This window comes from Sander lucioperca, chromosome 22, assembly GCF_008315115.2.
Source record: "Sander lucioperca isolate FBNREF2018 chromosome 22, SLUC_FBN_1.2, whole genome shotgun sequence".
NCBI classification, from domain to species: domain Eukaryota; kingdom Metazoa; phylum Chordata; class Actinopteri; order Perciformes; family Percidae; genus Sander; species Sander lucioperca.
In genome coordinates, this window is record NC_050194.1 from 8473259 (window position 1) to 8497946 (window position 24688).

General features: G+C 41.5%; 1 protein-coding gene across 4 annotated transcripts in view; it reads left to right on the top strand.

Annotated features, from left to right (window-relative positions):
* The first annotated feature begins 613 nt into the window (after window positions 1-613).
* The window catches only part of LOC116046887 (ras-related protein Rab-26), a 132956-nt gene continuing 108881 nt past the window's right edge, over window positions 614-24688 (top strand). The window contains exons 1-3 of one of the 4 annotated variants that reach the window (XM_035997491.1): window positions 614-936; window positions 2593-2769; window positions 7219-7329. In XM_035997491.1, the coding sequence (XP_035853384.1) occupies window positions 2593-2769; window positions 7219-7329 (288 nt within the window). In that variant the 5' untranslated portion in view covers window positions 614-936. Of the gene's footprint in view, window positions 937-2177; window positions 2770-7218; window positions 7330-24688 lie in introns of those variants that run through there. The other 3 variants (XM_035997490.1, XM_031295360.2, XM_031295359.2) reach the window with 3 other exon arrangements.

Consider the following 24688-nt stretch of genomic DNA (forward strand, 5'->3'; position numbering starts at 1 on the left):
TTGTCTATACACTGTACAGTCAGTACATTACACATTATGGTCGCAGGCCAGTTTGTAAGAAAGTGGGAATCATCTTGCTGTCCAACATATAACCGTGAAGCTGGCGATGGTAACGTTAGCCACAATAACATAACGTTATGTACATTACAAAGCGACCTGTAGAGAACACTGTTGTACAATCCAATAATTCAGGCTACGGCGTGTTTTGCCAAAGTTAAATTGCATGTTTCCATTATGAGGAAGTCAAACTTGCAGTTTCTGACATATGTCATGGCTCCTACGTTAGCAGTTTGCGTGTATTAGCATGGCGGCGTTAGCACCAGTCAGGATCACTTCACCAGCTGTGTCTCATTTTCTTTTAAGAGTAACTAACTGGAGTTCTCTATATAATTTAATGCGAGCACATGAATGTTGAAATGAATGAAAATGACTATCCCTACGTTAGCCGTGATATAAATGAATTAAGATCAACGCTTACCTGTTTAGGAGGAAATTAGTCAACTCGTTGTCCTTTAAGGCTCTAATCTGTCTCCGTCTTTTAAATGCATCTGTACTACAGCTGTAGCACGCTGGGTTTTCGTTTTTTACAGGTATATCTGGCAACCTGGCCCGGCTGTCTAAATGGGCAGTTAATACCAACACACAGGCCAAAACACAAACAGACATTCCGTCACGGAACGGAAATTTCAGAAGGAGAAAATACTTGCTTTAGCATTGATGTCAGAAAACAGTGTTTCAACTTAGCATGTTACATTAATATCTGATAACACATTGTGATCATTTTTTGATTAAATACAGTACATATATTACATATTGCACATTAAGTCCCACATTGTACAGCATGCCTGCTGAACGCCTGCTTGCACGTGTGCACCATCCATAACTGAGCGGTCTGGATACTGGGCGGAGTGATTCAGCCTTCAAATTGAAGGTGTCTGTGGAGAAAATGTGATGCTTCCCATTACAAGCTGTCATACAGACCTGCACCTTTAAAAGAAAATTACACCCTAAATTACAATTTGTCATTTCTACTACACTGTACAACTCATTTGTTTCATTATACATTGGCCCCATTCAGTCTCTCCTTAAGATGAACAGTAAAGTGATAAATGATGTGATCTACAAACAGATCCTGGAGCTGCCCCGTAGAGTACACTGTGATGGGCACTGAAGCCCCGCATTCAATTGATTTGGATTGAGTATTCAACATTTTTTTCTCCAGAATTACTCTCAGTGTAATATAATCTTTAATAATCATCAAAAAATGGCTGCGTCACATCATCACTTTGAGGAGTGTTCTCATTTCCAGCTTAGACAGACTGCTTTTGTTGACATCAACTAATGTCCCACATTGGGCTGGGCAATATATCAACATTATATCGATATTAATGTATAAGGCTAGATATCGTCTTCAACGTTGGATATCGTGATATGACACGTGTTGTCTTTTCCTGGTTTTAAAGGCTGCATTACAGTAAAGTGATGTCATTTTATGAACTTACCAGACTGTTCTAGGCTAGCTGTTGTATTATTTACCTTTACCCACAGTCATTATATCCAAGTTATTGATGATTATTTATTTTTTTAAATCTCATTGTGTAAATATTTCATGAAAGCGCCAATAGTCAACCCTACAATATTGCGGCAATATCAAAATATTTGGTCAAAAATATTGTGATATTTGATTTTCTCCATATTGCCCCAGCTCTAGTCCCACATAGCCTACAGTATTGTAACGGACGGTGTTATTTCTATAGGTTAATGTGTTCGTGTTAATGTTAAGAGTATCACTGTTTAGAGGCAGTTGTTTGGGCCAGATTAGTGATGTTGAGGTAAACTCTGAGATTTCCTCCTGTCAGTGAACTAAACATGTGAGTTTAGATGCTGTGAACCCTGTTTACATGTCATCTTCCTATGAGAGCGAGCCACGGGAGATTATACACCTGTAGTTGGCTGAGAGCTAAGGGGGGGACAGAGAAAAAGACGGCTGTTATGTTGTGCAAGGAGGAGCTCAGTTTTTGGAGACGGGGAGCTAGCGAGTGGCTAACGTCAGGTAGTTGACTTATTTTTGGCGTTGGCAACGGCCCACGGTAGCCTGTATTCCTGTCAGTAATACAACTCAGTAAACTGGCTATAACGTCTCACTGACTGCTCATTGAGGGACGTCACAGTATATTGGAAATGTAGCCTACATTATTTCAGTGTTAGGGTGGATTTTCCTTACAAACGCACCGAAACAACCATGCCTTCACGCGCTCCCAACATCACAATACGAGAGAGGGAGGAGTGAGAAAGAGAGAGAGAGCTGTTTACATTGTAAGCCAGAGCTCAGACGTATCCAGCTACAACACCGGTACGACAACTGTCTCGCTTTATAGCCACTTTGTGTCCGTTGAACCGCTTCTAACTGACGGTCATGATTTAGACGCGCAGGTGAACTTCCTTCGCCACAACGCTCTTCGACCACAAAAAAAAAAAAAAAAAAAAAAAAGTGTTTTAAGACTGAACGAACCCCCAATATTTTAAACTCTCCTGCTTTTCGATTTCTTCGACCTTAATTGCTGGGAGCTTAACAGGTTATCACTAGTCATTATGTCCAGGAAGAAGGCAGTGAAAGGCAAAGGGAGCGCCAAGAGCCCCAAGGCGTCGCCGAGAAGCGGGAGGACGGGGAAAGGTCTGGCCGCCGCTGGCGCTCCGTCCTCCGGACTGGTTTACCCCAGCAGACCGTCCATCAGCAACAGCGGGGAGTTTTACGACTTCGCCTTCAAGGTAAGCCGACAGCTCAGGCTTATAATGAGACATTCTACAAGCGTGCGTTCAATTAAGCAATCAATTAGAACGTTAAATGACCACAGGTGCGAGGTTTGAAACAGCCAGAAAACGCCTTTCAATTCCCACTTTTTTAAATGAGGTAGAATCCCAGGTTTTAAATATCTTCTTGTTTCTTGGAAGTTTAAATTATACTTGTTTGCAGTGTCGTTTCAAAAAAATGTTAAAAACCAGAGTAAATGTGTGTGTCGCTGAATTTAAGGAAATGATTGAAGCAAGATCACTTGAAAGCAGCAGCATGCCCATTATAACTGTCTTTTCATAAAATAAAAGGTGTGTTAGGTTTCACATTTAGTTGTCATCTTTTGAAACTTTGTAGACGTTTTCATGGACATGTGAGACAGCCAGGTATGGAAACCCATTTCCGCCCCCACATTTTTTTTTTTTTTGCCTAGCTACATGAAAATTTGGCATGATAAAAACAGAAGTTGCTATTCATGGTAGCCTAATGTTGGGTGACCATATACGCGTTGTTTTCACGGATGGGATCGCCTTTAGAACACAATCTCGTATTTCACGAAAATAGTTAATCGAAATGTGTTTCTGAAAACATTTTAAGCGAGAAATAGGCTAAGCAGTTGCTGAATCTGTCTTCATTTCAGATTGACAACGGTCAGTTTAAAAGATTTCCGTCAGCTTTTGAGAGGCACCGAGCCGGCTGCTCCTCATTTGCATAAAGTTGGCTGGATTCAACTCTATGCAAATGAGGAGCGGGCGACTCGACGCCCCGCTTCGCCAAAGTCCCCGCGACGCTACCAGAATACATTGCATGGCTGCTCCCATAGACATGAATGGGAAGCGTGGAAATGACGCTGACAGCGGACACACAGCATAAGTCAAGTTTTAGGCAGACCGAGAGTTTCACGACATCGCCTTCAAGGTAAACTGGCAGCTCAGCTGGACTCGACGCAGCTGATGGTTTCGCCACGACTCAGTTGTTCAAGTCGCTGAGGCTGGTTTTAGAACGTAAGAGACGTCACTTGTTTCAACAGCCAATAGAGAAGTCAGCTGGTAAAGTCAGCTATAAACTATAGAAATAAAATAAATCCAACACAACTTTTTCTGCATTTCTTTCACATCTACTGCAGCCATGTTCACTGTGTTCACTCGGAAGGAATCAGTTCACGTGGGTAGGCACTTGTAATGACATCTCGAACATGTTAAGAGGCTAAAAGCACGTTTAAAACCTGCCCCGTTTCAGCGGCCTCGGTGCGAAAGCTAACAGTAGCATAACTCGGTGTAGGCAACAAAGATTATTTTTGTTTTTCTCGCTACTGACAGCACATCGTGACAACAAACAACATAGCTACGTGTTGAAGTCGACAGGAATTCTTCTCTTTAACTAGGGCTGAACGATTAATTGCATTTGCGATAATATCGCGATATGTTAAAACGCGATTTCCTAATCGCAAAGGCAACGATTTGGTCACATGACTCGCGAGAGCAAATCAGTCTGCACTCCGCAGAGAAAGCATCAACTAGCACGCTAACGCTACGCCGTACCTTAAGCTGATTTCTGTCATTCAAACAACTCTGAGTTGTAGTTTAAAACTTTTACAGCCATTTTAATAAAATGAAGGGTTTTATTCGGGCTCGAGTCCATACATGCAGTTAATGGATACAGACACACAGAACTCAAGGCTCGGTTGGCAACGATTAGCTCTGATTAGCGGTTAGCTCCGGTTAGCGGTTAGCTCCATTATAAAGATATGAGTGGAGGAGCTGCCACTGAGAGGGGTAACAACCAGACTCTGATAAATGACGTTCGGGGAGCTTTCACAGCAGCGTTGCAGGTGTTTCAACAGTTTTATTAGTACAGTTAATCCCACGGCAAGAACACCAGCAACTAGCTAACGCAACGATAGCCTCTCTGAACAAGTGCACACGGCAGCACGCAACTTCACGAGGGGGAGGGGCTGGAGGCAGCTCCTCTCTGTGCACTGTAAAAAAAAATACACTGTTGTGTGTGTGTGTGTGTGTATATATATATATATATATATATATATATATATATATATATATATACACACACACTATATTTTTACTAATTTAACTGTCTAGTGTGTAATTGTGTGTTCATACTATAAAATGATTTATTGTTTGTCTTTGTTGAATAATACAGAAGACAAAGAGCTTAAAAAAATAATCGAATCGCAATTAGATTATTTTCAAAAATCGTTCAGCCCTATTTTTAACAAGAGTATTTTTTCATTCCTAATAATGCATAGCTTTTCATATTTTTCTTTTCTTTTGGTGACAGAAATGGGCTCCCATAAATATGCCTGTGCAGCGCTACAGTATGTCATAATTGGTGGATAGTGTGCATATTTTTCTGCAGGCTTGCAGAGAAACGTTCATTTCCTCCATTATTTATCATTGAAGGCACAGTCCAGAAATGAACAATAAGGTAGATTGTTTTGTCCATAAAGGTAAAATCCCCGGCTGTGTAATTCAATCATGTTTAATCCCCCAAAGTCCTCTCGCATGTATAAAATACAATAAGCTATATCCACTGGTTTCTCTACTCTGGTCCCTGCAAATGCAAAAAGTTTAGGAACTGCATATACGTATATTGGCCAACAGAACCATTAAGTGGTGTGTGCCACAGCTATTTAATTGTCCAGTGCAATAATGTGAAAGAGGTGGGGTTGTATGAGCTCAATTCCCAGCAGCACAGGAGGAAGCTTTTTGTTCAGCAGGAGTAGACATAATGACAAAACATCTGGCTGTTAATACACAACACATTCCAAAATGCACCAGCCAATTTCCCCTTTTACCAAACCAACGCATTTCCAGAACTTTAAATTAGGGGTGCACGATTCAGAAAATGTCACGATTCGATATTGATTTTTAGGCTCAAGATTCGATTTTCGATTCAAAAATGATTCTCGATTTAAAAAAAACGATTCACAGTATGTAAATGTAGTTACTTTTACCATGTGATTACAGTAGACATACAATTAAAAATAAAAAAAATTAATTATATTTTGAAATTCTAGGAATCGATTTTGAATCGGTAGAGCTTGAATCGCGATACGCATGAATCGATTTTAAAAAAACATTTTTTTTTTATGGAAAACGTCATAAATTAAAGTAATCCTTTACTTGTTAGAATGTTAAATACCTACACATGAAATGGATCAAATAGTGTGCGTGCGTCTCTCCCAAGTCAGAAATGTGTCCTATCCTTTTTGTTTGTATAGCTTACAAAATACTGTAACAATTCCAAATTTCACTGTACAAGTAATTGTCTCAGAAATAATTGCGATTTAGCAATATTATGTCTCTTTCAGTCAATTTTTAAAAAAATATTTATTTAAGTATTACTTTTTCAAACAAATAGAGTTTTGAATGAATCCTAGGATACGTCTTTTGGTTCCATCACTGTCATGTGACCCAGATAATGTAATGTAACACAGGTACACCGCCTATGAAGTGAATCACGCCTCTTATTAATTTTAAAACATTGTATTTTCCTCTTAAATGACTAAACATCAACAATTACCATCAACAGTCATACCACTTAAGACCTTAGCTAACGTTAGCAGTTAATTGCGGTTAAACAAAGAAACGGCGATTGCGTCAAATATTTGCGATTTGACAATGATGTAATGATTGTTACAGGCCTACAACATACACACTTTGTCTCTGTAGGACTATTATAATGTTGTAATGTTGCGACCCGTAAAACATTTCAAAGTGTTAACCAAAACTGCCAAATATTTCCTGGTCCCCTTGGGCTTGCATTTTTTTTTTTTATTAAACTTTTTGTCTTGGTTCATTTTTCATAGACCAAAAATCTAAATGATTGAATTTGATGAATAATCGACAGATGAATCAATAATGAAAATAATTATAAGCCCGACTGGCGGTACAGCACTGACACATGAAATATAATTAAAGTGAGAAATGGAGTTGATAAATACTAACGATAATTTGCATTGAGCACATGCAAATCTCAGTTCTCATGATGTGGGTGGCATCTGGTGTTAATTCTGCACCCTGATTAAGTATCTCTACGTGACAGGCTTGCCAAAACCACTGCTCTGTGACTTTATAGACACAACCGTTCAGTGTCACACATATCAAACAGTGACCTTTTATATCACAGTATATTGCTGCTAATTTTAAGTTTAGGCTTGTCTGATGGGGGGAGGGGAACGAATAAACTCTGGGTCCCACATCTCTCTCTCTCTCTATCCCATTGGTCTGTACAATCTGCTCTCTCCCTCTGGAGTGAGTGTGACGCTCTGTTTCCTCTGTAGATTGGAGTTCGGGGAGTGTGTGTTACATTGCCTAAACTTCTGTGTATTTGTAGATAGATTCCCAGACACAGGGTTTCATTAAAACGTCTCTGTCTGTCTGTCTGTCTGTCTGTCTGTCTCTCAGGTGATGCTGGTTGGGGATTCAGGGGTTGGAAAGACCTGTCTGCTAGTTCGCTTCAAAGATGGAGCCTTTCTTGCCGGGAGCTTCATTTCCACTGTGGGCATCGACTTCAGGGTAAGCACGCACGCTCTCTGAGGAAAAGTGTACAAAGCCCGAAATGAAGGTGTATGAATGTTAATGTGACTTTTATTGTCTCCCTTGGGAGAAAGGGGAAATTGCTGCGTCAAGACCAGACATCTCAGTAAAACGCATTAAATACAACGCGTGCAAACATCAACCTGAGATCAAATGTTTTCATCATTGCTGCTCAAACCAACTGCATGCTTCGTCGGCCCCAAGTTGCAGCTCAATGTAACTGAAAGATTGAAACGTGTAAACTTTCACAAATCCTTTTAGAGTATGGAAGACATGTTATTGTTATCCTCAAAGCTGGATTGTGCTTCTGCAGAGATACATGTAAACGACCTACGGTTACCCATGACACCCTCCTCTGGGTAGGTTTGCACATGAGCCGACCAGCACAACCAAATCTCAAAAACACATATCCTGTGTTCCAATACCCATACTACCATATTCATTTCAATCACGACAGTCCTCATTTAGAATGAATAATCCAATTTTATTCAAGTGCATAATTACGAGAGTAGTGGAGCCGTGATTAGATCCAAATATTTTCCCCTGGGGGTCTAGACACTCGACTCGGACTCGAGATGCGGGACTCGTGAACAATTTTTTATTTTTAGGAAATGTCTGATGAGCTGACCGTAACCTATATCCTACCTACGTAACACATAATTCTACCGCCACACATGAGAGAGGACTACAAACATGTCTACTGCACCGACAGCTGCTGTGCCATTCCTCAGAAGCTTTGGCTTTAAAAACTTTAGACAACAAGGCCCAAACAAAAGAAGCGCTGACTTAAGACTTGACTCGGACTCTAGCTTAGAGACTTGAGACTTGACTTGGACTCTAGCTCGGAGACTACTTTACTCAGACTCTAGCTCAGAGACTTGAGACTTTACTCAGACTCTAGCTCAGAGACTTGAGACTTTACTCAGACTCTAGCTCAGAGACCTGAGACTTTACTCACCAGAGGCTTGAGACTTTACTCAGACTCTAGCTCAGAGACTTGAGACTTTACTTGGACTCTAGCTCAGAGACTCGTGAGTATCTCTGCTCTGATATGATGAAGACTGGAGGTGAAGGGGTTGAGGATGGGTCGCATTTGTTCATACTGAAATGAAAACTGACGGCAACAGATGAGAACAAATAAACATAGCACAAAAAGTAAGGAAATTAGTGTTTGGTAGATTATTTGTCTGTGGTAACAATGCTTTTTGGCAATAAATCTTATATCGTTGGAAAGCCTGTTTAGTTCCCTTTCAAATGGTGCCCCATTTGTAAGGAACATGCATTTGTGGGATGAGCAGCAGTGCTGAGTATGTGGGTTGCGCCCATGAAAAATTTGCCAAATCTTCTCTGCCATTGCCAAACAGCTTATTCTGCCATTGACTCGTTTGGTGGATTGGATGTTTGAAGTTTGAAGAAACAAGACATATTGGCAATTTAACAATTTATTCATTTCACAAACAGGAGCCTCAGTAGCGTGTGGAAGAACCATACACAGCCACAACAGCCTGGCACCTCCTCCTCATGCTGGTCACCAGCCTGGTCACACACTCCTGTGGGATGGCATCCCACACAGTCCTGACCTCAACCCCATTGAACACTTGTGGGATCAGCTGGGGCGTGCTGTTCCTGCCAGAGTGACCAACACAACCACGTTGGCTGACTTGCGACAAATGCTGGTTGAAGAATGAGATACCACAGCAGTGTGTGACCAGGCTGGTGACCAGCATGAGGAGGAGGTGCCAGGCTGTTGTGGCTGTGTATGGTTCTTCCACACCCTACTGAGGCTCCTGTTTGTGAAATGAATACATTGTTAAATTGCCTATATGTCTTGTTTCTTCAAACTTCAATCATCCAATCCACCAAACACCAAACGAGTCAATGGCAGAATAAGCTGTTTGGCATTGGCAGAGAAGATTTGGCAAATTTTTCATGGGCGCAACCCACAAACTCAGCACTGCTGCTCATCCCACAAATGCATGTTCCTTACAAATGGGGCACCATTTGAAAGGGAACTAAACAGGCTTTCCAACGGTATAGGATGTATTGCCAAAAAGCATTGTCACCACAGAGAAATAATCTACCAAACACAAATTTCCTTACTTTTTGTGCTAATTTTATTAACGTTTGACAGCAAGGATATGATTGTGAAGATCTGGTTGGAGTACTTGGAGTGAACACCCACAGAGTAGAAGTCGTTGGAGAGAGAGATTGCGGAGAGAGATAAGAATGAGTGAGTAAAGGGAGTCTTCCTGATTGGACTTTTGCTAAGCTTCATTCCCACACGCTCGCTCACGTGCTCTGATGCTTGTTAGAGGTTACTACTCTAGGTAGTACGCTAGTTAGCCAGGCATGCTAACATCTGCAGCTTATATTAGAGTAGATACACTTTTAGGCTTAATAAAAAAGACACCAGCCTCCAAACTATACTGTACAAGGCTTCAGCATGTGGAGAAACCCAAAGCTTGACAAGCCTTCTGTGCCTAGTTTCAGTTGCTAGGCTATGACTGGCCCAAAAAAAAGAAGATATTAGGTATCTGTTTGGGCATTAGCACAGCACACTCATGTTTCCCAACATGGTTGTGCGTCAGTCTGACAACTTATGTAAATAACGAAGCTTAAGACAGATGGAGGAAAAATACAATCTGGAGGTAGTGACTAATAACTGCTGTTTGACTTTGAACACTTCTTTTTGGCACTGTACTACACTATACTGATCGTAAAGAGATTAATTTAGGCTAACAGGGCAACTGGACAACATGGGTACTTTTATACTCTACTTTTATACTCTTCACATTCGAGGTGACGTACAAGGTGTTTAAACCCTGTCAGCAACCCTAGATCTTCCCTATGGGACACAACACATTGGAATTGTATTAAGCTAAATGAAAAAAGTAATTTAAAGTGAGGTTATTTATTTACGGCCTTATCCTTTTTCTTCACGGCTAATGGCTAACCTATTTTCCTGAGGGGAATTGCAGTGGCAGAAAAAAATAAAATAAATAAATGCCAGCCTCACTTTAAGTGTCACAGCAGTGCACTAGAAGCAGTGACCCTTTCAGTCTTTTGCTGTCTTGTTGCTCCCCAAAGCAAGTTTACTATAACTGCAGAATCTGATACAGCTGTGTGGAAAGCCCTTCCCGCAGGGAGGCATTCTCGGCCCTGTTTCATCCACAGCAACTTGCAGCAGAACAAGTTTAAAAAGGTTATATTCCAGGATATTAACTGTGTGAGTGCGAGTGCTGAAAACACAGTGTTGATGCAGCCCAGCAGGATGTCTCAGGATGTGTTAATTGACACCCGTAGCACAAATGGGAAGCATCGCGGCGTAGTACGTTAACAGGACCACACTGTATATGAAACATGCAACACAACAGCACATTCTCATGAAAGGGTCCGTATGATATCTTATGAAATTAGTCGACCGCTGGCTACAGAGCTCCGTGAGCTGTTGGTCCTATCAGAGGCCGTTGCTAGTTGAGTTTAGCCAACTAAATGTAACTTTGAGCGGGTTACAGGGCACGGTGCGATGATGGTCCTTGGGGCCGTGGCAGATGAGTTTAGCCGAGAAAAGGTGAGCGTCACGCGGCGACGACAGTTGTTTAGGCACCAAAACAATTAGTTAAAGCTTTAGCACATGACTTTTTGATGATAATGTACGTACTTACATTCAAGCCATTGCCAAATGAGTTGCTACAGGTAACAAAGAAACTAATCTGCCTACCAGCACCTCTAAAGCTCACTAATGAACCTGTTACATGTTGTTTTTTGAAGCTGTACTGAATGACTAAACTGTCACTTTTTAAACCTTTGGGCTGAGTCAGGCTAGCTGTTTACTAAGGCTCGATTCTTTCGCGATTCGATTTGTATTGCTATTTTCATTTATTGTGATTCTAGAGTAGTAGTAGTATTGCAATTCGATAGTATTAAGTTGAATAATACACTTCTAGAGACAATATATCATGAGACATTTCTAAAATCTCATTGTTTTCTAAATAGACTGCACATCACATGGCAAGTCAGTCAGTCTGACATTTATTTAATTTGTGAAGAAGAACATAGCACGTATTTTCTGCATTTTCTGCTTTCGCTCTGTTAGTTAGAAACGGATATGTAGGCGCCGTCAACGGTACCATTCAAACAGAAAATATTCAGGTGAATCATTGGTAAAAATGAAAAATATTGATTTTAGGGAAACGAAAATCATGATACATAAGATTTTCAAATGTTTTTACCCACCCCTACTGTTTACCTGTTTCAGCCTGTATCCTGAGCAGATCTAACTGTCTCCTGCCTATAGCTTCATATTTAGCCTACGGATATGATGATGGTATCCATCATCATCATCATCATCATCATCATCATCATCATCATCATCATCATCATCATCATCTAACTTTTGGCAAGAAAGTAAAAAGCAGGATTAAAGTGTCTTTACTTTCAAGGTCTAAAAATCTTAATATAGGTTCTCAAAATGATCTAAAAACAAGAGTGTATATACACACACACACACACACACACACACACACACACACACACACACACACACACACACACTCATCTCCTGCTTTGTATATATGTTTTTGATGTCTACAGCTCTTTGTAACAGATCTGTTGGTTGAAAGAGTATTATTTGACTGGCAGTCTTGGAATGAGTCTGCGTCGTCAGCTTACCTAATATAGGATAAGCACATTATGTACATGGTCATGGTAATAATTTAGCAGGGTTAATACATCAGTATGCACTTTGTTTTGAGATAATAATTTTGGAGAATGATATTATTGCCAAAATGAGTGGAGTTAGTACTTCACTGCTAAAGGCTTGTGTAGAGGATGTTACATGCTATGATGCTATTTTTAAATCGCAGAAGCCACTTCTCTGTGTTTCTTTAGAAAGAAAAGGCAGTGGACGATTAGAGTGATCAACACGTCGGGTTTAATCATTTGCTGTCATGAGTGCCCCATGTAGAACAGATGGAACATTTTCATAGTACGTTACCTACCTACCTTGAGAAAGATCATGTGTGATGGGAACGTTGACAAGCTGCACACGACTGAAATTCACCACATGGTGAATGTGGCTAATCTTCTGTGTACAATAAACCTGGCTACATTCGTTTTGTTGAGTTACAGTAAAGGGATAGCCTAGAAATCTAGACACACCCTAGCCGCAGCAAATGTAATTTGCAGCCAGGGTCGTCTAGCAATGTTGGCTTGCGAGCTGGAAAAACCAAACTCTAGTCAGGCCAATCACATCGTGTATAGAGTCGGTGGGCGGGCTTAACATAATGAAGGCAGAGTTACGACGATTCCCTGCTACTTGAAAACAAAGAAGATGGCTGCTGCTGCTGGCGAACAGCGGTCTTTCGCATCGGCTTTGGCTGCGACTCTGGAAGACTTGGAGTTAAGCTTTTCTTTGAGAAAAGAACAAAGAACGGCACTGAAGTCATTCTTAAAATAGGAAGATGTGTTCGGAGTTTTGCCGACCGGATACGGCAAAAGTTTAATCTATCAACTAGTGTCGCTCTGGTTGGTTGTAGCGCTATCCGATTGCGTGCAGAGGGAATTTGAAAGACAAGCGTTTATCCCGCCCCTCGGATTGAGCCCTGTCAATGCTGAGTTCCCAGACCCAACATCTTGATGTGGGCCTGGCTTGTCAGGCTAGTAAAGGGACAGTTCACCACAATATAATGTACGTAATGACACACAATGGCTGGCTTTACACTGATGGGAGATGTGGCAAATGGAGACCGACAGCAAGAATACTTGCTGGCAAACGAGGAAGCGTGGCCTCAGAGCCGGTTCCGACTGCCTCGAGCTGTCCTGTTGGATCTCTGTGCTGTTTTGGGCCCAGCGTTACAGAAGTGCGCTCGGAAAAAACCACGCCGTGCCTGTCCCAGTTCAAGAGGGGTCAGCTCCGGCGTCCCGTGGCAGAAACACTTCCTCTGTGTAGCACTTGGTGTTTTTCTTTGCATCAACTTCAATATCGGACCATTTCTTTAGAGGTGCAACGATGAATCGATTAATCGATTAGTTGTCAACTATTAAATTAATCGCCAACTATTTTGATAATCGATTAATCGTTTGAGTCATTTTTTTATTAAAAAAAATTAAGATTTCTCTGATTCCAGCTTGTTAAATGTGAATATCTTCTAGTTTCTTCTCTCCTCTGTGACAGTAAACTGAATATCTTTGAGTTTTGGACAAAACAAGACATTTGAGGACGTCATCTTAGGATTTGGGAAACAGTGATCCACATTTTTTACCATGTTTTGACATTTTTATAGATCAAACAACTAATCGATTAATCGAGAAAATAATCGATAGATTAATCGACTATGAAAATAATTGTTAATTGCAGCCCTACATTTCTTTTTAATTTTGGGCCGCGGTCCGACCTCTGAGGCTGTGGCATTAACTGCGTCTGCAACATGTTGTCACTCTACAGCTTTTTTGGCATTAGTAATGCCCACACTGTGCCCTCCGGACATATTTTCCTCTTTTCACCTCTCTAACAAGAACAACAACTTCACATTGAGTGAAAGTCCTTTGCTTTGCTTGTTTTCCTCTCTGATCATGATGTCGCTATGAATGAATATTAATTTGACGCGTTTCACTGACTATTTAAAGGTCCCATGGCATGAAAATTTCACTTTATGAGGTTTTTTAACATTAATATGAGTTCCCCCAGCCTGCCTATGGTCCCCCAGTGGCTAGAAATGGTGATATGTGTAAAGCAAGCCCTGGGTATCCTGCTCTGCCTTTGAGAAAATGAAAGCTCAGATGGGCCGATCTGGAAGGTTACTGAAGGTTACCTCCCCTTTCTCTGCTTTGCCCGCCCAGAGAATTTGGCCCACCCATGAGAGAGAGGTATCATGGCTTTCAAACGAGCAAAGTGGCAGTTGGTCAAGGCCACACCCCCACTCTCCACCTTGCCCCCCACCCCTCTCCTCCTCAATAGCTACAGACACAGAAATGGCACATCCTAAGTAAAGCTCATTGTGGGACTGGCTCTAGTGGCTGTAATTCTGCACCAAGGCTGAATTTTGGGAAAGAGACTTCAGATACAATATTAGAGGACCACTAAGGTCTATATAAAAGAGACTTCAGATACAGTATTAGGGGACCACTAAGGTCTATATAAAAGAGACTTCAGATACAGTATTAGGGGACCACTAAGGTCTATATAAAAGAATCCAAAGAGCACCATGTCATGGGACCTTTAAGGGCAATTATGGGCGCGACATGAAGCCGTCAAAGCTGCGCCACATTTAGAGTCGAATGTGATTTATAAAGGGAAACCGGTGTAGGATGTGCGTGCTACATAAATTCAAATATTTCTGTGCGTACTCACGTTTTGTCCGTACGCCACTTGTGACGCAAATTCGCCGCACAGTTTTATAAATAAGGCCCCTGGTTGTGAGCAGTTTCATGGAGGAACTATTTTCTTTCTACCAAACTACACCCGCTAACCGTATCACTGCACAGAAGGAAGCGTAGTCATGGACGAGAGGCCTCTTTTTTTTTAGATAATCCTAGCTATGTATCAGTCAGTGTATGTCAAAACGTTACTTATTCTATTAAAATAATAACTGGGGCCGGACATCTTCCTGGGTCTCCTGGATGATGCTGAGTGAATTTCTGTAATTCACTCTAGTGATATTTGAAGAGATGTTATTCAATTTTGGCAGTGCATTTGCAACTTGCAGCTGGCACAGTGTAGCAGAGTTCATCTCAACTCTTAACTCTGTGCTTAATTGAGAAAAAAGTATTTTTTAATATTTTTTCTTTTATATGGATAATGTTCATATAGATACAATGTTACAAAGTCAACATCAAGAAAAGGCTAATTTAATGCTTATGAAATGTTGGTGTAAAGTTATAGAAAACACTAATTGAATCAGGATGTACATATAACTTTTGTTTTAAAGTTTTTGTTTTAAAGTTAAGGATGGACAGTTCTTCCTTATGTTGTTAAATTACGTGGGCGATAGTTGTCACTGTTTGTGGGCAGCGAGAGAAGCTAAAGCTACAAAGTTCTGACGATACAAGAGCTTATCAGAAGGGGAACAAAACAAGCTTGTTATCCGTTCACACATCACTACCCAACTGTTCAGCTGTGTAGGAAACAAACGCACCTCCATCCTGATTTGATGTTTCTCCCAGTGTTGTGGGGTCAAATTTAATTGCTGAAGCTTTTGTGTCCATCAGGCACCTTTTCTTTATATTTTTTTAACCACTGAGCAGATACCAGGACAGAAATGCTGAAAAAAAAGTGCAGGAATGTGCTGCATTTTAGCTATAAGTTGATATATTGTAGTAGTTATTGCAGTTGTGAGTGCAGCAGCGTTTAAAAACCTGCATCTTTCACAATGTCAGGAATGTGCAGCAGTGTGACTTTTACACTTTTGCAGATAATGAATAGGAGTCAGCACCCCGTGGAAAAAAAAAAAAATAAAACTTTGGGGGAGGGGGAAAAGATTAACCAAATTTCAGCCTGCTTTTCTCCATCTATTTATATTTCATTCAGAATGAAATGATGAGTCAGAAAACAAACTTTAAACTCTGCTCTTAGACTCTCCTCTTTTCTGTCTCTTACCTGGCAGACATCTGAGATTTGTCTCTTTCCACATAATTAGAATAGCAAGGTGTATTTCCGCTTCACCTTCTGTGTGTGTGTGTGTGTGTGTGTGAGATTATGTGTGCTACCTCTTATTTCCATAGTGTAGCTTTTCTCCCTTTCACCACCTATTCACTGCTTGAAATGATGCAGCTCAGCACCGGACCGGTTAATCATTAATTCACAGGTGTGTGTGTGTGATTAATTCACAGGTGTGTGTGTGTGTGTGTGTGTGTGTGTGTGTGAGTGTGTACTCTTGTATTTAGATCTTTTTGAGAACCTATATTAGATTTTTAGACCTTAAAAGTAGGGCTGAACAATTAATCGCATTTGCAATACTATCGCGTTATGTTAAAACGCGATTTCCTAATCGCAAAGCGGAGCAAATCAGTCTGCACTCCGCAGAGAAAGCATCAACTAGCACGCTAACGCTACGCCGTACCTTGAGCTGATTTCTGTCATTCAAAAAACTCTTAAAACTTTTACAGCCATTTTAATAAAATGAAGGGTTTTATTCGGGCTCGAGTCCATACATGCAGTTAATGGATACAGGCACACAGAACTCAAGGCTCGGTTGGCAACGATTAGCTCTGATTAGCGGTTAGCTCTGGTTAGCGGTTAGCTCCGTTATAAAGATATGGAGGGGTAACAACCAGACTCTGATAAATGACGTTCGGGGAGCTTTCACAGCAGCGTGGCCCTGTTGTTTCTACGGTTTTATTAGTACAGTTAATCCTACGACAAGAACACCAGCAACTAACGTAACGATAGCCTCTCTGATCAAGTGCAACGTTGACGCTGTCATGCACACGGCACGCAACTTCACGAGGGGGAGGGTGTGTGTGTATATATGTATGTGTATATATAGATATGTGTGTGTGTGTGTATGTATATATATATATATATATATATTTCCATAATTCCATTCAAAACGTTAAACTTCCATAGATTCAGGGCCCACAACTTAAACGATTTCAAGTATTTAGTTGTTTATTTGTACATAATTTGGGCTTCCAGCTCATAAAACCCACGAAAACAGGATTTCAAAAAATTAGAATACTGTGAAGAAATCACCATTTACTTCTCAGTTTTTGCAGAAAAAAAGTAATTAGGATCACATCAAATCAATCAAAATATGGTACTTTCAAAACGATACGTCAGTCTTCAATACTTGGTAGGGAATCCCTTTGCCTTAATCACTGCCTCGATGCGCCGTGGCATTGAGGCAATCAGCCTGTGGCATTGCTTGGGAGTTATGGAAGCCCAGATTTCCTTGATGCTTGCTGTCAGCTCTTCTTTGTTTTTGGGTCTGGTGCCCCTCATTTTCCTCTTGATAATACCCCATAGATTCTTAATGGGGTTTAGGTCCGGCGAGTTGGCTGGCCAGTCAAGCACTGTGATGGCATGGGCATCAAAACAGGTTTTGGTGCTTCTGGCGGTATGGGCAGGGGCCAGGTCCTGCTGGAAGATGAAATGTGCATCTCCATACAGATCCTCAGCAGAAGGAATCATGAAGTCCTCTAAAACATTCTGGTAGACTGATGCGGTAACCTTGGATTTAAGAAAGCAGAGTTTACCAACACCTGCACTGGACATTGCACCCCAAATCATGACTGACTGTGGATATTTCACACTGGACCTCAAGCAGTTTGGGTTCTGTTCCTCACCCGTCTTCCTCCAAACCCTTGGCCCTGGATTCCCGAATGAAAGGCACACTTTACTTTCATCGGATAAGAGGACCTTGGACCACTGGCCAACAGTCCAGTCCTTCTTCTCCTTGGCCCAGTTGAGACGCTTCCTACGTTGGCTCAGACTCAGAAGCGGTTTGACCCGAGCAACCCGACAGTTGTAGCCCATCTCCCGGATGCATCGGAATGTGGTGGTTTTTGAAGCTGTGACTCCCGCCTCATTCCACTCTTTCTGGATCTCTGCCAGATTCATGAATCTTCTCTGTTTGATAATCCGCTGAAGCCCACGGTCAGCTCTTCTGCTGGTGCATCTTCTCCTGCCACATTTTGCCCTTCCACTAGACTTTCCATTGATATGCTTGGACACAGCACTCTGTGAACAGCCAGCCTCCAGCTATGAACTTTTGTGGCTTACCCATCCTATGGAGGGTATCAATGATGGTCTTCTGGCCAGTTGTCAAGTCTGCAGTCTTCCCCATATTGATCCTAACTGAGACAGTTGAACCAAAGTGAAGCAATTTAATGACACCTGGGAAAACCTGTGCAGGTGCTTTGAGTTTAGTAGATGAGTAGTGTGTGACACTCAGTTTAAAACGTTCATGCCCTGTAAAATTTGGGCTGATTTCTTCACAGTATTCTAATTTTTTGAAATCCTGTTTTCGTGGGTTTTATGAGCTGGAAGCCCAAATTATGTACAAATAAACAACTAAATACTTGAAATCGTTTAAGTTGTAGGCCCTGAATCTATAATCTATGGAAGTTTAACGTTTTGAATGGAATTATGGAAATAAATAAACTTTTCCATGATATTCAAATTTTTTGGAAAGGGTCTGTATATGTATATATACAGACCTTTGTATATGTATATATGTATATATATGTGTGTGTGTGTGTGTGTGTGTGTGTATGTGTGTATATATATATATATATATATATATATACATATATATATATATATATATATATACACACACACACACACACACACACACACACACACACACACACACACACACACACTATATTTTTACTTATTTAACTGTATAGTAAAGTTCAAAGACAGTGTTTAAAAAATGCAATCCACATGTTTACATATGTTTATTACAGTAAATAATAATTAAATAATCTAAATACTACTACTACTAAGTGTGGTAAAGCCACATATTTGTTTTATATTTCTGCAATCTGCACTTTAGTTTGTGTGATTTGTTTCTGACTTTCGTATGAATGTTTACACCAGGCTTGGTCAGTGCTCAATATACTACTCTGACTGAAGTAGTTAAATAAAAGATGTCATTCATATAAATTCATGCATCACCTAATTTCATCATCACATACAGGCCTGGCCTCCAGAAAAAAACAGTTTGTTTAATCTATCTAATCTTGTGTTGTTCATCCTATACAATGATTTATTGCTTGTCTTTGTTGAATAATACAGAAGACAAAGAGCTTAAAAAATAATCGCATATTGAATCGCAATCGCAATATTTGTGAAAAAAATCGCAATTAGATTATTTTCAAAAATCGTTCAGCCCTACTTAAAAGTAAGGACACTTTAATCCTGCTTTTTACGTTGTTGCCAAAAGTTTTATGAAGATGGATACCATCGTCATATCTGTATGCTAAATATGAAGCTATAGGCAGGAGACAGGTGTGTGTGTGTGTGTGTGTGTGTGTGTGAGGGTGGGTGGCCTGGAAGGAGCATGACAGGACGATTATATTGACCACCCTCACTGCCCTTTAGAGCTAATTGCCATGTGACAAATATGAGATTTGTGTGTGTGGCTTCAATTTATAGCATAATTAATGGCGTGTCGCTTTGAGTGACGGGGGTGATGTCAAAGGTGGCCGGCTTTAACTTCTTGTCCAAATATCACTTCTGGCTCCAAAAAACAAGATGGCGGCAGCCAAAATTCCAAACTCGAGGCTTGGGCGGCTGTGGCTCAGGAGGTTGAGCGGCCGTCTATTAATCGTAAGGGCGGTGGTTTGATCCCCGGCCCTGCAGTCCCATTTCGAAGTGTCCTTGGGCAAGATACTGAACCCCGAATTGCTCCCGTCTTCGGAGTGTGAATGTTTATCTGATGAGCAGGTGGTACCTTTTTAGGGCAGCCTCGGCCGCCAGCGTATGAATGTGTGTGTGAATGGGGTGAATGCTGCCTGTAGTGTGTAAAGCGCTTTGAGTGGTCATTAAGACTATATAAATGCAGTCCATTTACCATTCAAAACGGTAGTCCACAAACCAATGGGTGACGTCACCGTGGCTACGTCTACTTCTTCACCTCTTCACTAACAAGTAAGGGCCGTTTGACAGTCGCCGCAGCCGAGCTCGCGCTCGCCAATGTAACATCAAAATGACGTAGATCTCGCTGGCACGCCAGGATTTTGAATGTGCGACCAGAGGGCATGGACGAGTTCGAGGGCAACCGGATGCCAGGACTCTGAGTGACTGCAAGTCTCTCTTGCTGGGTTTAGATGAGTTCTTTTATGGCAAATGAAAGGCTTGATCCGACGAAGTAGGTCATCAAATCAAATCGAAACGTTGACGTCAATGCTGCTGCCAGTTGTGCCGTCGTTTACCTTTTTCTTCTTCTTCTAGTCCGTAGAAATAGCGAAGTTGGTAGCCTTTCCTCATTAGCGCCATCTCTGTTCAGGAGAAGACTGCAACTAATGTCGCAACCACCACGCGCGAGTTTAAACAGTTACGGCGCTCCCATGACGTCACACTGGCGCTCGACAGGTCGGCTGCGGCGAGTATACCGCACGTTTAACAGAAACTGTAAACATTTCTCCTAAACTACTCACCAAAATAGTTTTCTAAGAAATCGGAGACATGACAGTCCACCTCTTTTGTGCATTTTTCTTTGTGCCCAGGGTTAGATTTGAAGAAAAATATGCTTATGGCACAAACCTGAAAGAGGTTGGACTTCCTTCTGAGCAAATATTGCTAAAGCTTTCAGATTTTGTGGTGATGGCGTAAGTGGGATAATGAAGAAATCACTTCCAACATGTTTATCCTCTCCGGTAAAGACAAAGAGGAAAAAACACTCGGTGACAGGCTGCTCTGGAAATGATCAGAAAACATCACATTCCTTCTGAACTGAACTGAACTGAAATTGTTTTTCTGAAAACGTTGCGGCATGGAAAGGCAATGATCAATTTTAAGGTCTGCAAGTTTAATTTCCTATAGTTTATGATGAGATTCATGAGATTTGAGAGGCAGTGAATTCAGTCGCCTGTTGTCATCATCCAAACTGTTCCCCATAGCTCCTTGATTAGTCTGGCTGCCGGCCGCAGTAGATTCTCAGTGGATGTTTTCAAGAATAAAATGTTGCAGTGAACATGAAGCTTGTGAGATTTGCTCTTGCTTTACACGACTTGGAAGCAACAGTGTTCATGGGAAATGTGTCAATTTTAGAGCTGGCAATACTACTGGTGTGAGATGGAAGGACCTTGTCCTGGCAATGGGCTCACTAATTAAATCATTGGGTTAGATTTTTTTTAAAAATGATATCTTTAGCACATGCACTTTGCTTAGATAACTACCCCCCCACCCCCCACCCCAACCACCACCACTCCAAGATGAAGGTCAATTTAAGTGAAGACTGAATTGTGTGTCCGTCGACCCCCCTGTACCTGCGTGTGAATCTGCATTTCTATAGATTTTTATCAGCCCCCCCAAGGACGCTCAGCCCTTCCGCCCAATGGTTTCCAGTGGCCACTCGCGGTATTGCAATGAAAAATCCCCCTGCGGCCCAGAAAGGATTTTCCCCATAGTCCATCATTGTAAAAGAGAAGTCTGTAAAGCTGCTGCCAGGACACCTCAAACTGGGAGCAAGGTCAGTTATGACTCTTTCTATTCTGAAGATTTAATTCATGGACTCGGACTAGCTGAGTAGAGCGATCTAAAAACCTGTGTCATCACCACAATGTAAAGTCTATGTGCCAGCGGGAGAAACACTACTGTGCACATTCAGTGGGCCCGCATAGCACTGGAGTAAAACCGAAAGCTTAGAAACTTTTTTTTGGCGTATGTGCCACTGAGCAACTCTCATATGAATGAATGGGGCTCCGCCTGGAACGCTGTATCCAGGTCTTATATTACATCCATGATTGATGATTGACGTACAAGTGTAGGCACATGTGTGTGCCTGTTAGAATGATGATCGACAGACTGTAATCATCCAGCAGAAGGACTGATGATGATTGCAGTCCCTCAGTGGCTCTTCAGGCTCTCATCGATCCTGGAACAACTTTTTCTTACTGTAGTGGATGTGAATCCTAATTCCCCTAGTAAAGACTGAAGCTATGCTAACACTGCAGGCAAATCTAATGATTTCTTCTAAAATATCCTTATGCTTGACTGTCCGCTTTGTAATTCCCTGATCACACTGGACAACATTGGTTGTCATCGTAACAATGTACAGGCAACACCAAAGGCAATTGTCTGTCTACAATATGAAGAGAGTCAATTGTAGTCTACATTACGCGTGCACTGGCACAGACACTCACACACAGACATTCACACACAGTGGAAATGCTCTTCTGTCATCAGCTCCATATTGTTGACTTGGTTTATTTGTTAGTGTGGGATGAATCATTGACATCTTCAGGGCCACGCTGTACATCTATGTTTTACGTAAGTGTATTGTTGGCATTGGGAACAGTTGTCTATGACCTGCTTTAACCAGAATCTACTCACACTAGGGATGTCACGAGAACCGTTACCACCGACACCTTCCGGTTCTAAAATGACAAAATGCCGACGATACCCATATTTTTGAAGCACCGTAGGCACTGTTAGCAATGATGCCAGTGTTAGCAGCATCGGTGCTGCGCCTCTTCCGGAACTGATGGGGGCAGTATACGCTTCAGAGTGTTCCAGTCGATACATTCAGAAGAAGGAGGTCACGAAGAAGTGGCACTTCCAGTATATATTCTTTCTCCTCCAGTAACGTTAGCCGTTAGCAGGGTTAGCATGGCGGCGTTAGCCATGGTTAGCCAGGCCCTGTCGGGATCACTTTACTGGCAGTGTCTCAATTGTTTTTGCGAGTAACCAACTCGGGTACTCTAGCTATATAATTCAATGTGAGTACACAAGTGTTGAAATGACATAAAATGCCCGTCCCTTATAGCTGTGATAAATTCGCCTGAAGCTGATGCTTAGCTACCTGTTATGGAGGAAATTAGCCAACTCCTTCAAATACATCTCCAATATTTACCCGGGATTTGTAAAGTCTCTGGTCACGCAACTGTTGTTGTTTTTGCACATTACCTTTTTGAAAAGATGCCTGGAAGTCTGGAATATGTCTAGGGACACTAGTTGTTGCACTATGACCATTAATTGCACTTTATTATGTTGTTCTATGCTCTATTGCACATGTTTTGTATGTCTTGTTATGACATTTTGATATTTTTCAAATATTTTAATAAAGAAGTTCATGTTTCAAGTTAAAGTACGTGGAATCTTAGAAAATCCTTTTTTTTTTTACCGTGGTATCGAAATCGGCATCGAGGAATCGTATTATTTCACTGGTATTGGCACCGACTACTGAATTTTTGGTATTGTGACACCCCTAACTCACACAGCACTTCTGGCATAAGGACGCTTATGACTTTTGGCGCTTACCCACTGCTAGTACCAGCTCGGCTCAGCTCGGCCGTGGTGCCCCCTCTTTAAAAATGGTGGGTTTGTTCAAGACGGGGGTGTCTTGAACAAACCCGCCATTTTTAAATAGTTTAGCCAGCGTGTTTTTTTTTTTTTGCTGCCTCCAGCTTCTTTTGAAACAAAATTTGTCTTCTGGCTGTGGCAACGGCCACATACCAAGAATGAAAAACAACACACCTTCGACGTTCTGTGTGTGCGTCGCAATGACGACCAGCCACGCTCGCCTCTCGCATGAGGCGGTACTAAATCTGCAATCTCTCGTCTGTCGCTAGCAATGATGACGCAGTGATTAGTGACGATTCTCTCCGACCAATCAGTAGTCTGCAGGTTTTCACGTCACCTTTTGGTATCGCCTCAGCTCGCTTGGAACCTCGACGGAAGTGATAACCAGGTACTTTTTTTCATAATGGATAAACAAAAATGGCAAACGGAGGCGAGTTGAGCAGGTAGCATGTAATGGAAAAACGCCACACGTTAGCTTACGTAACACTGTGTAAGCTCTCAGTGCTGTGAGCTGGCACAGGGTGGTGTGAAACAGGGCTCTCTGAGATAAAGATGATGGTAATAAAGGTCTCCACCTCAACATAATAGAAATAACCTTACATGTATACTGTATTTCCATATAGAAGTAGAGTAGAGTTGTACCGATACCAGCAGGGCTGTACCCAAATCCAAATTCTGTCAGTCAAAATGGATTTGGCTGTTTTTTTAAAAAGGCTTTCAAAAGTGGTGATGGAAGTTGGCAATCTGTTAAGTGTTGGTAGAAGTTTCATGTTTGTTTTTTTATCTATCATCATTTTCCTTCAGCTGAACTTGACACAAAAGACGAAAACCTCCAAATGCTCTAAAGTTAAAATAAGAGCAAATGACAATCAAACTTCACTTCACCAGTCATGAAAGTACAGAATGGATCATTAGCATCATCAGGCTGTCAAAAGCTTCCCGTCTGTCTGCACCATTGTCTCTTACTGATCTTCTCCTGCGGTGTCGGCTAAAAAAAAAAAAAAAAAAAAAAAAAACGTGTGCAGATGCACTTCAGTATTCATGAATAAGCAAAATGATGAAACACATTCATGCTAATAAGCCGCCACGGGACAAACAACACCAGGAACAGTACCAAGTCAAAGTCCCATTTTCTCTACTCTTACATAACTGAGCATTCCTCTTCCCTTTATTCTTATTATCCTTTCTGCTGTAGGATTTCATTTACATTTATTTTCGTTTTGAGCTTGGTAAAGTGCTCTTATTATGTAATATGATCCAGGTTTGTTAGCAGTGAAGTGGCCCGGTAGACCTGAAGACCTGCCGGCGGATATACAGTTGACTAAAGCACTTACAGAGGAAGGGGAGGCGTGTTGGTCTGCTTGG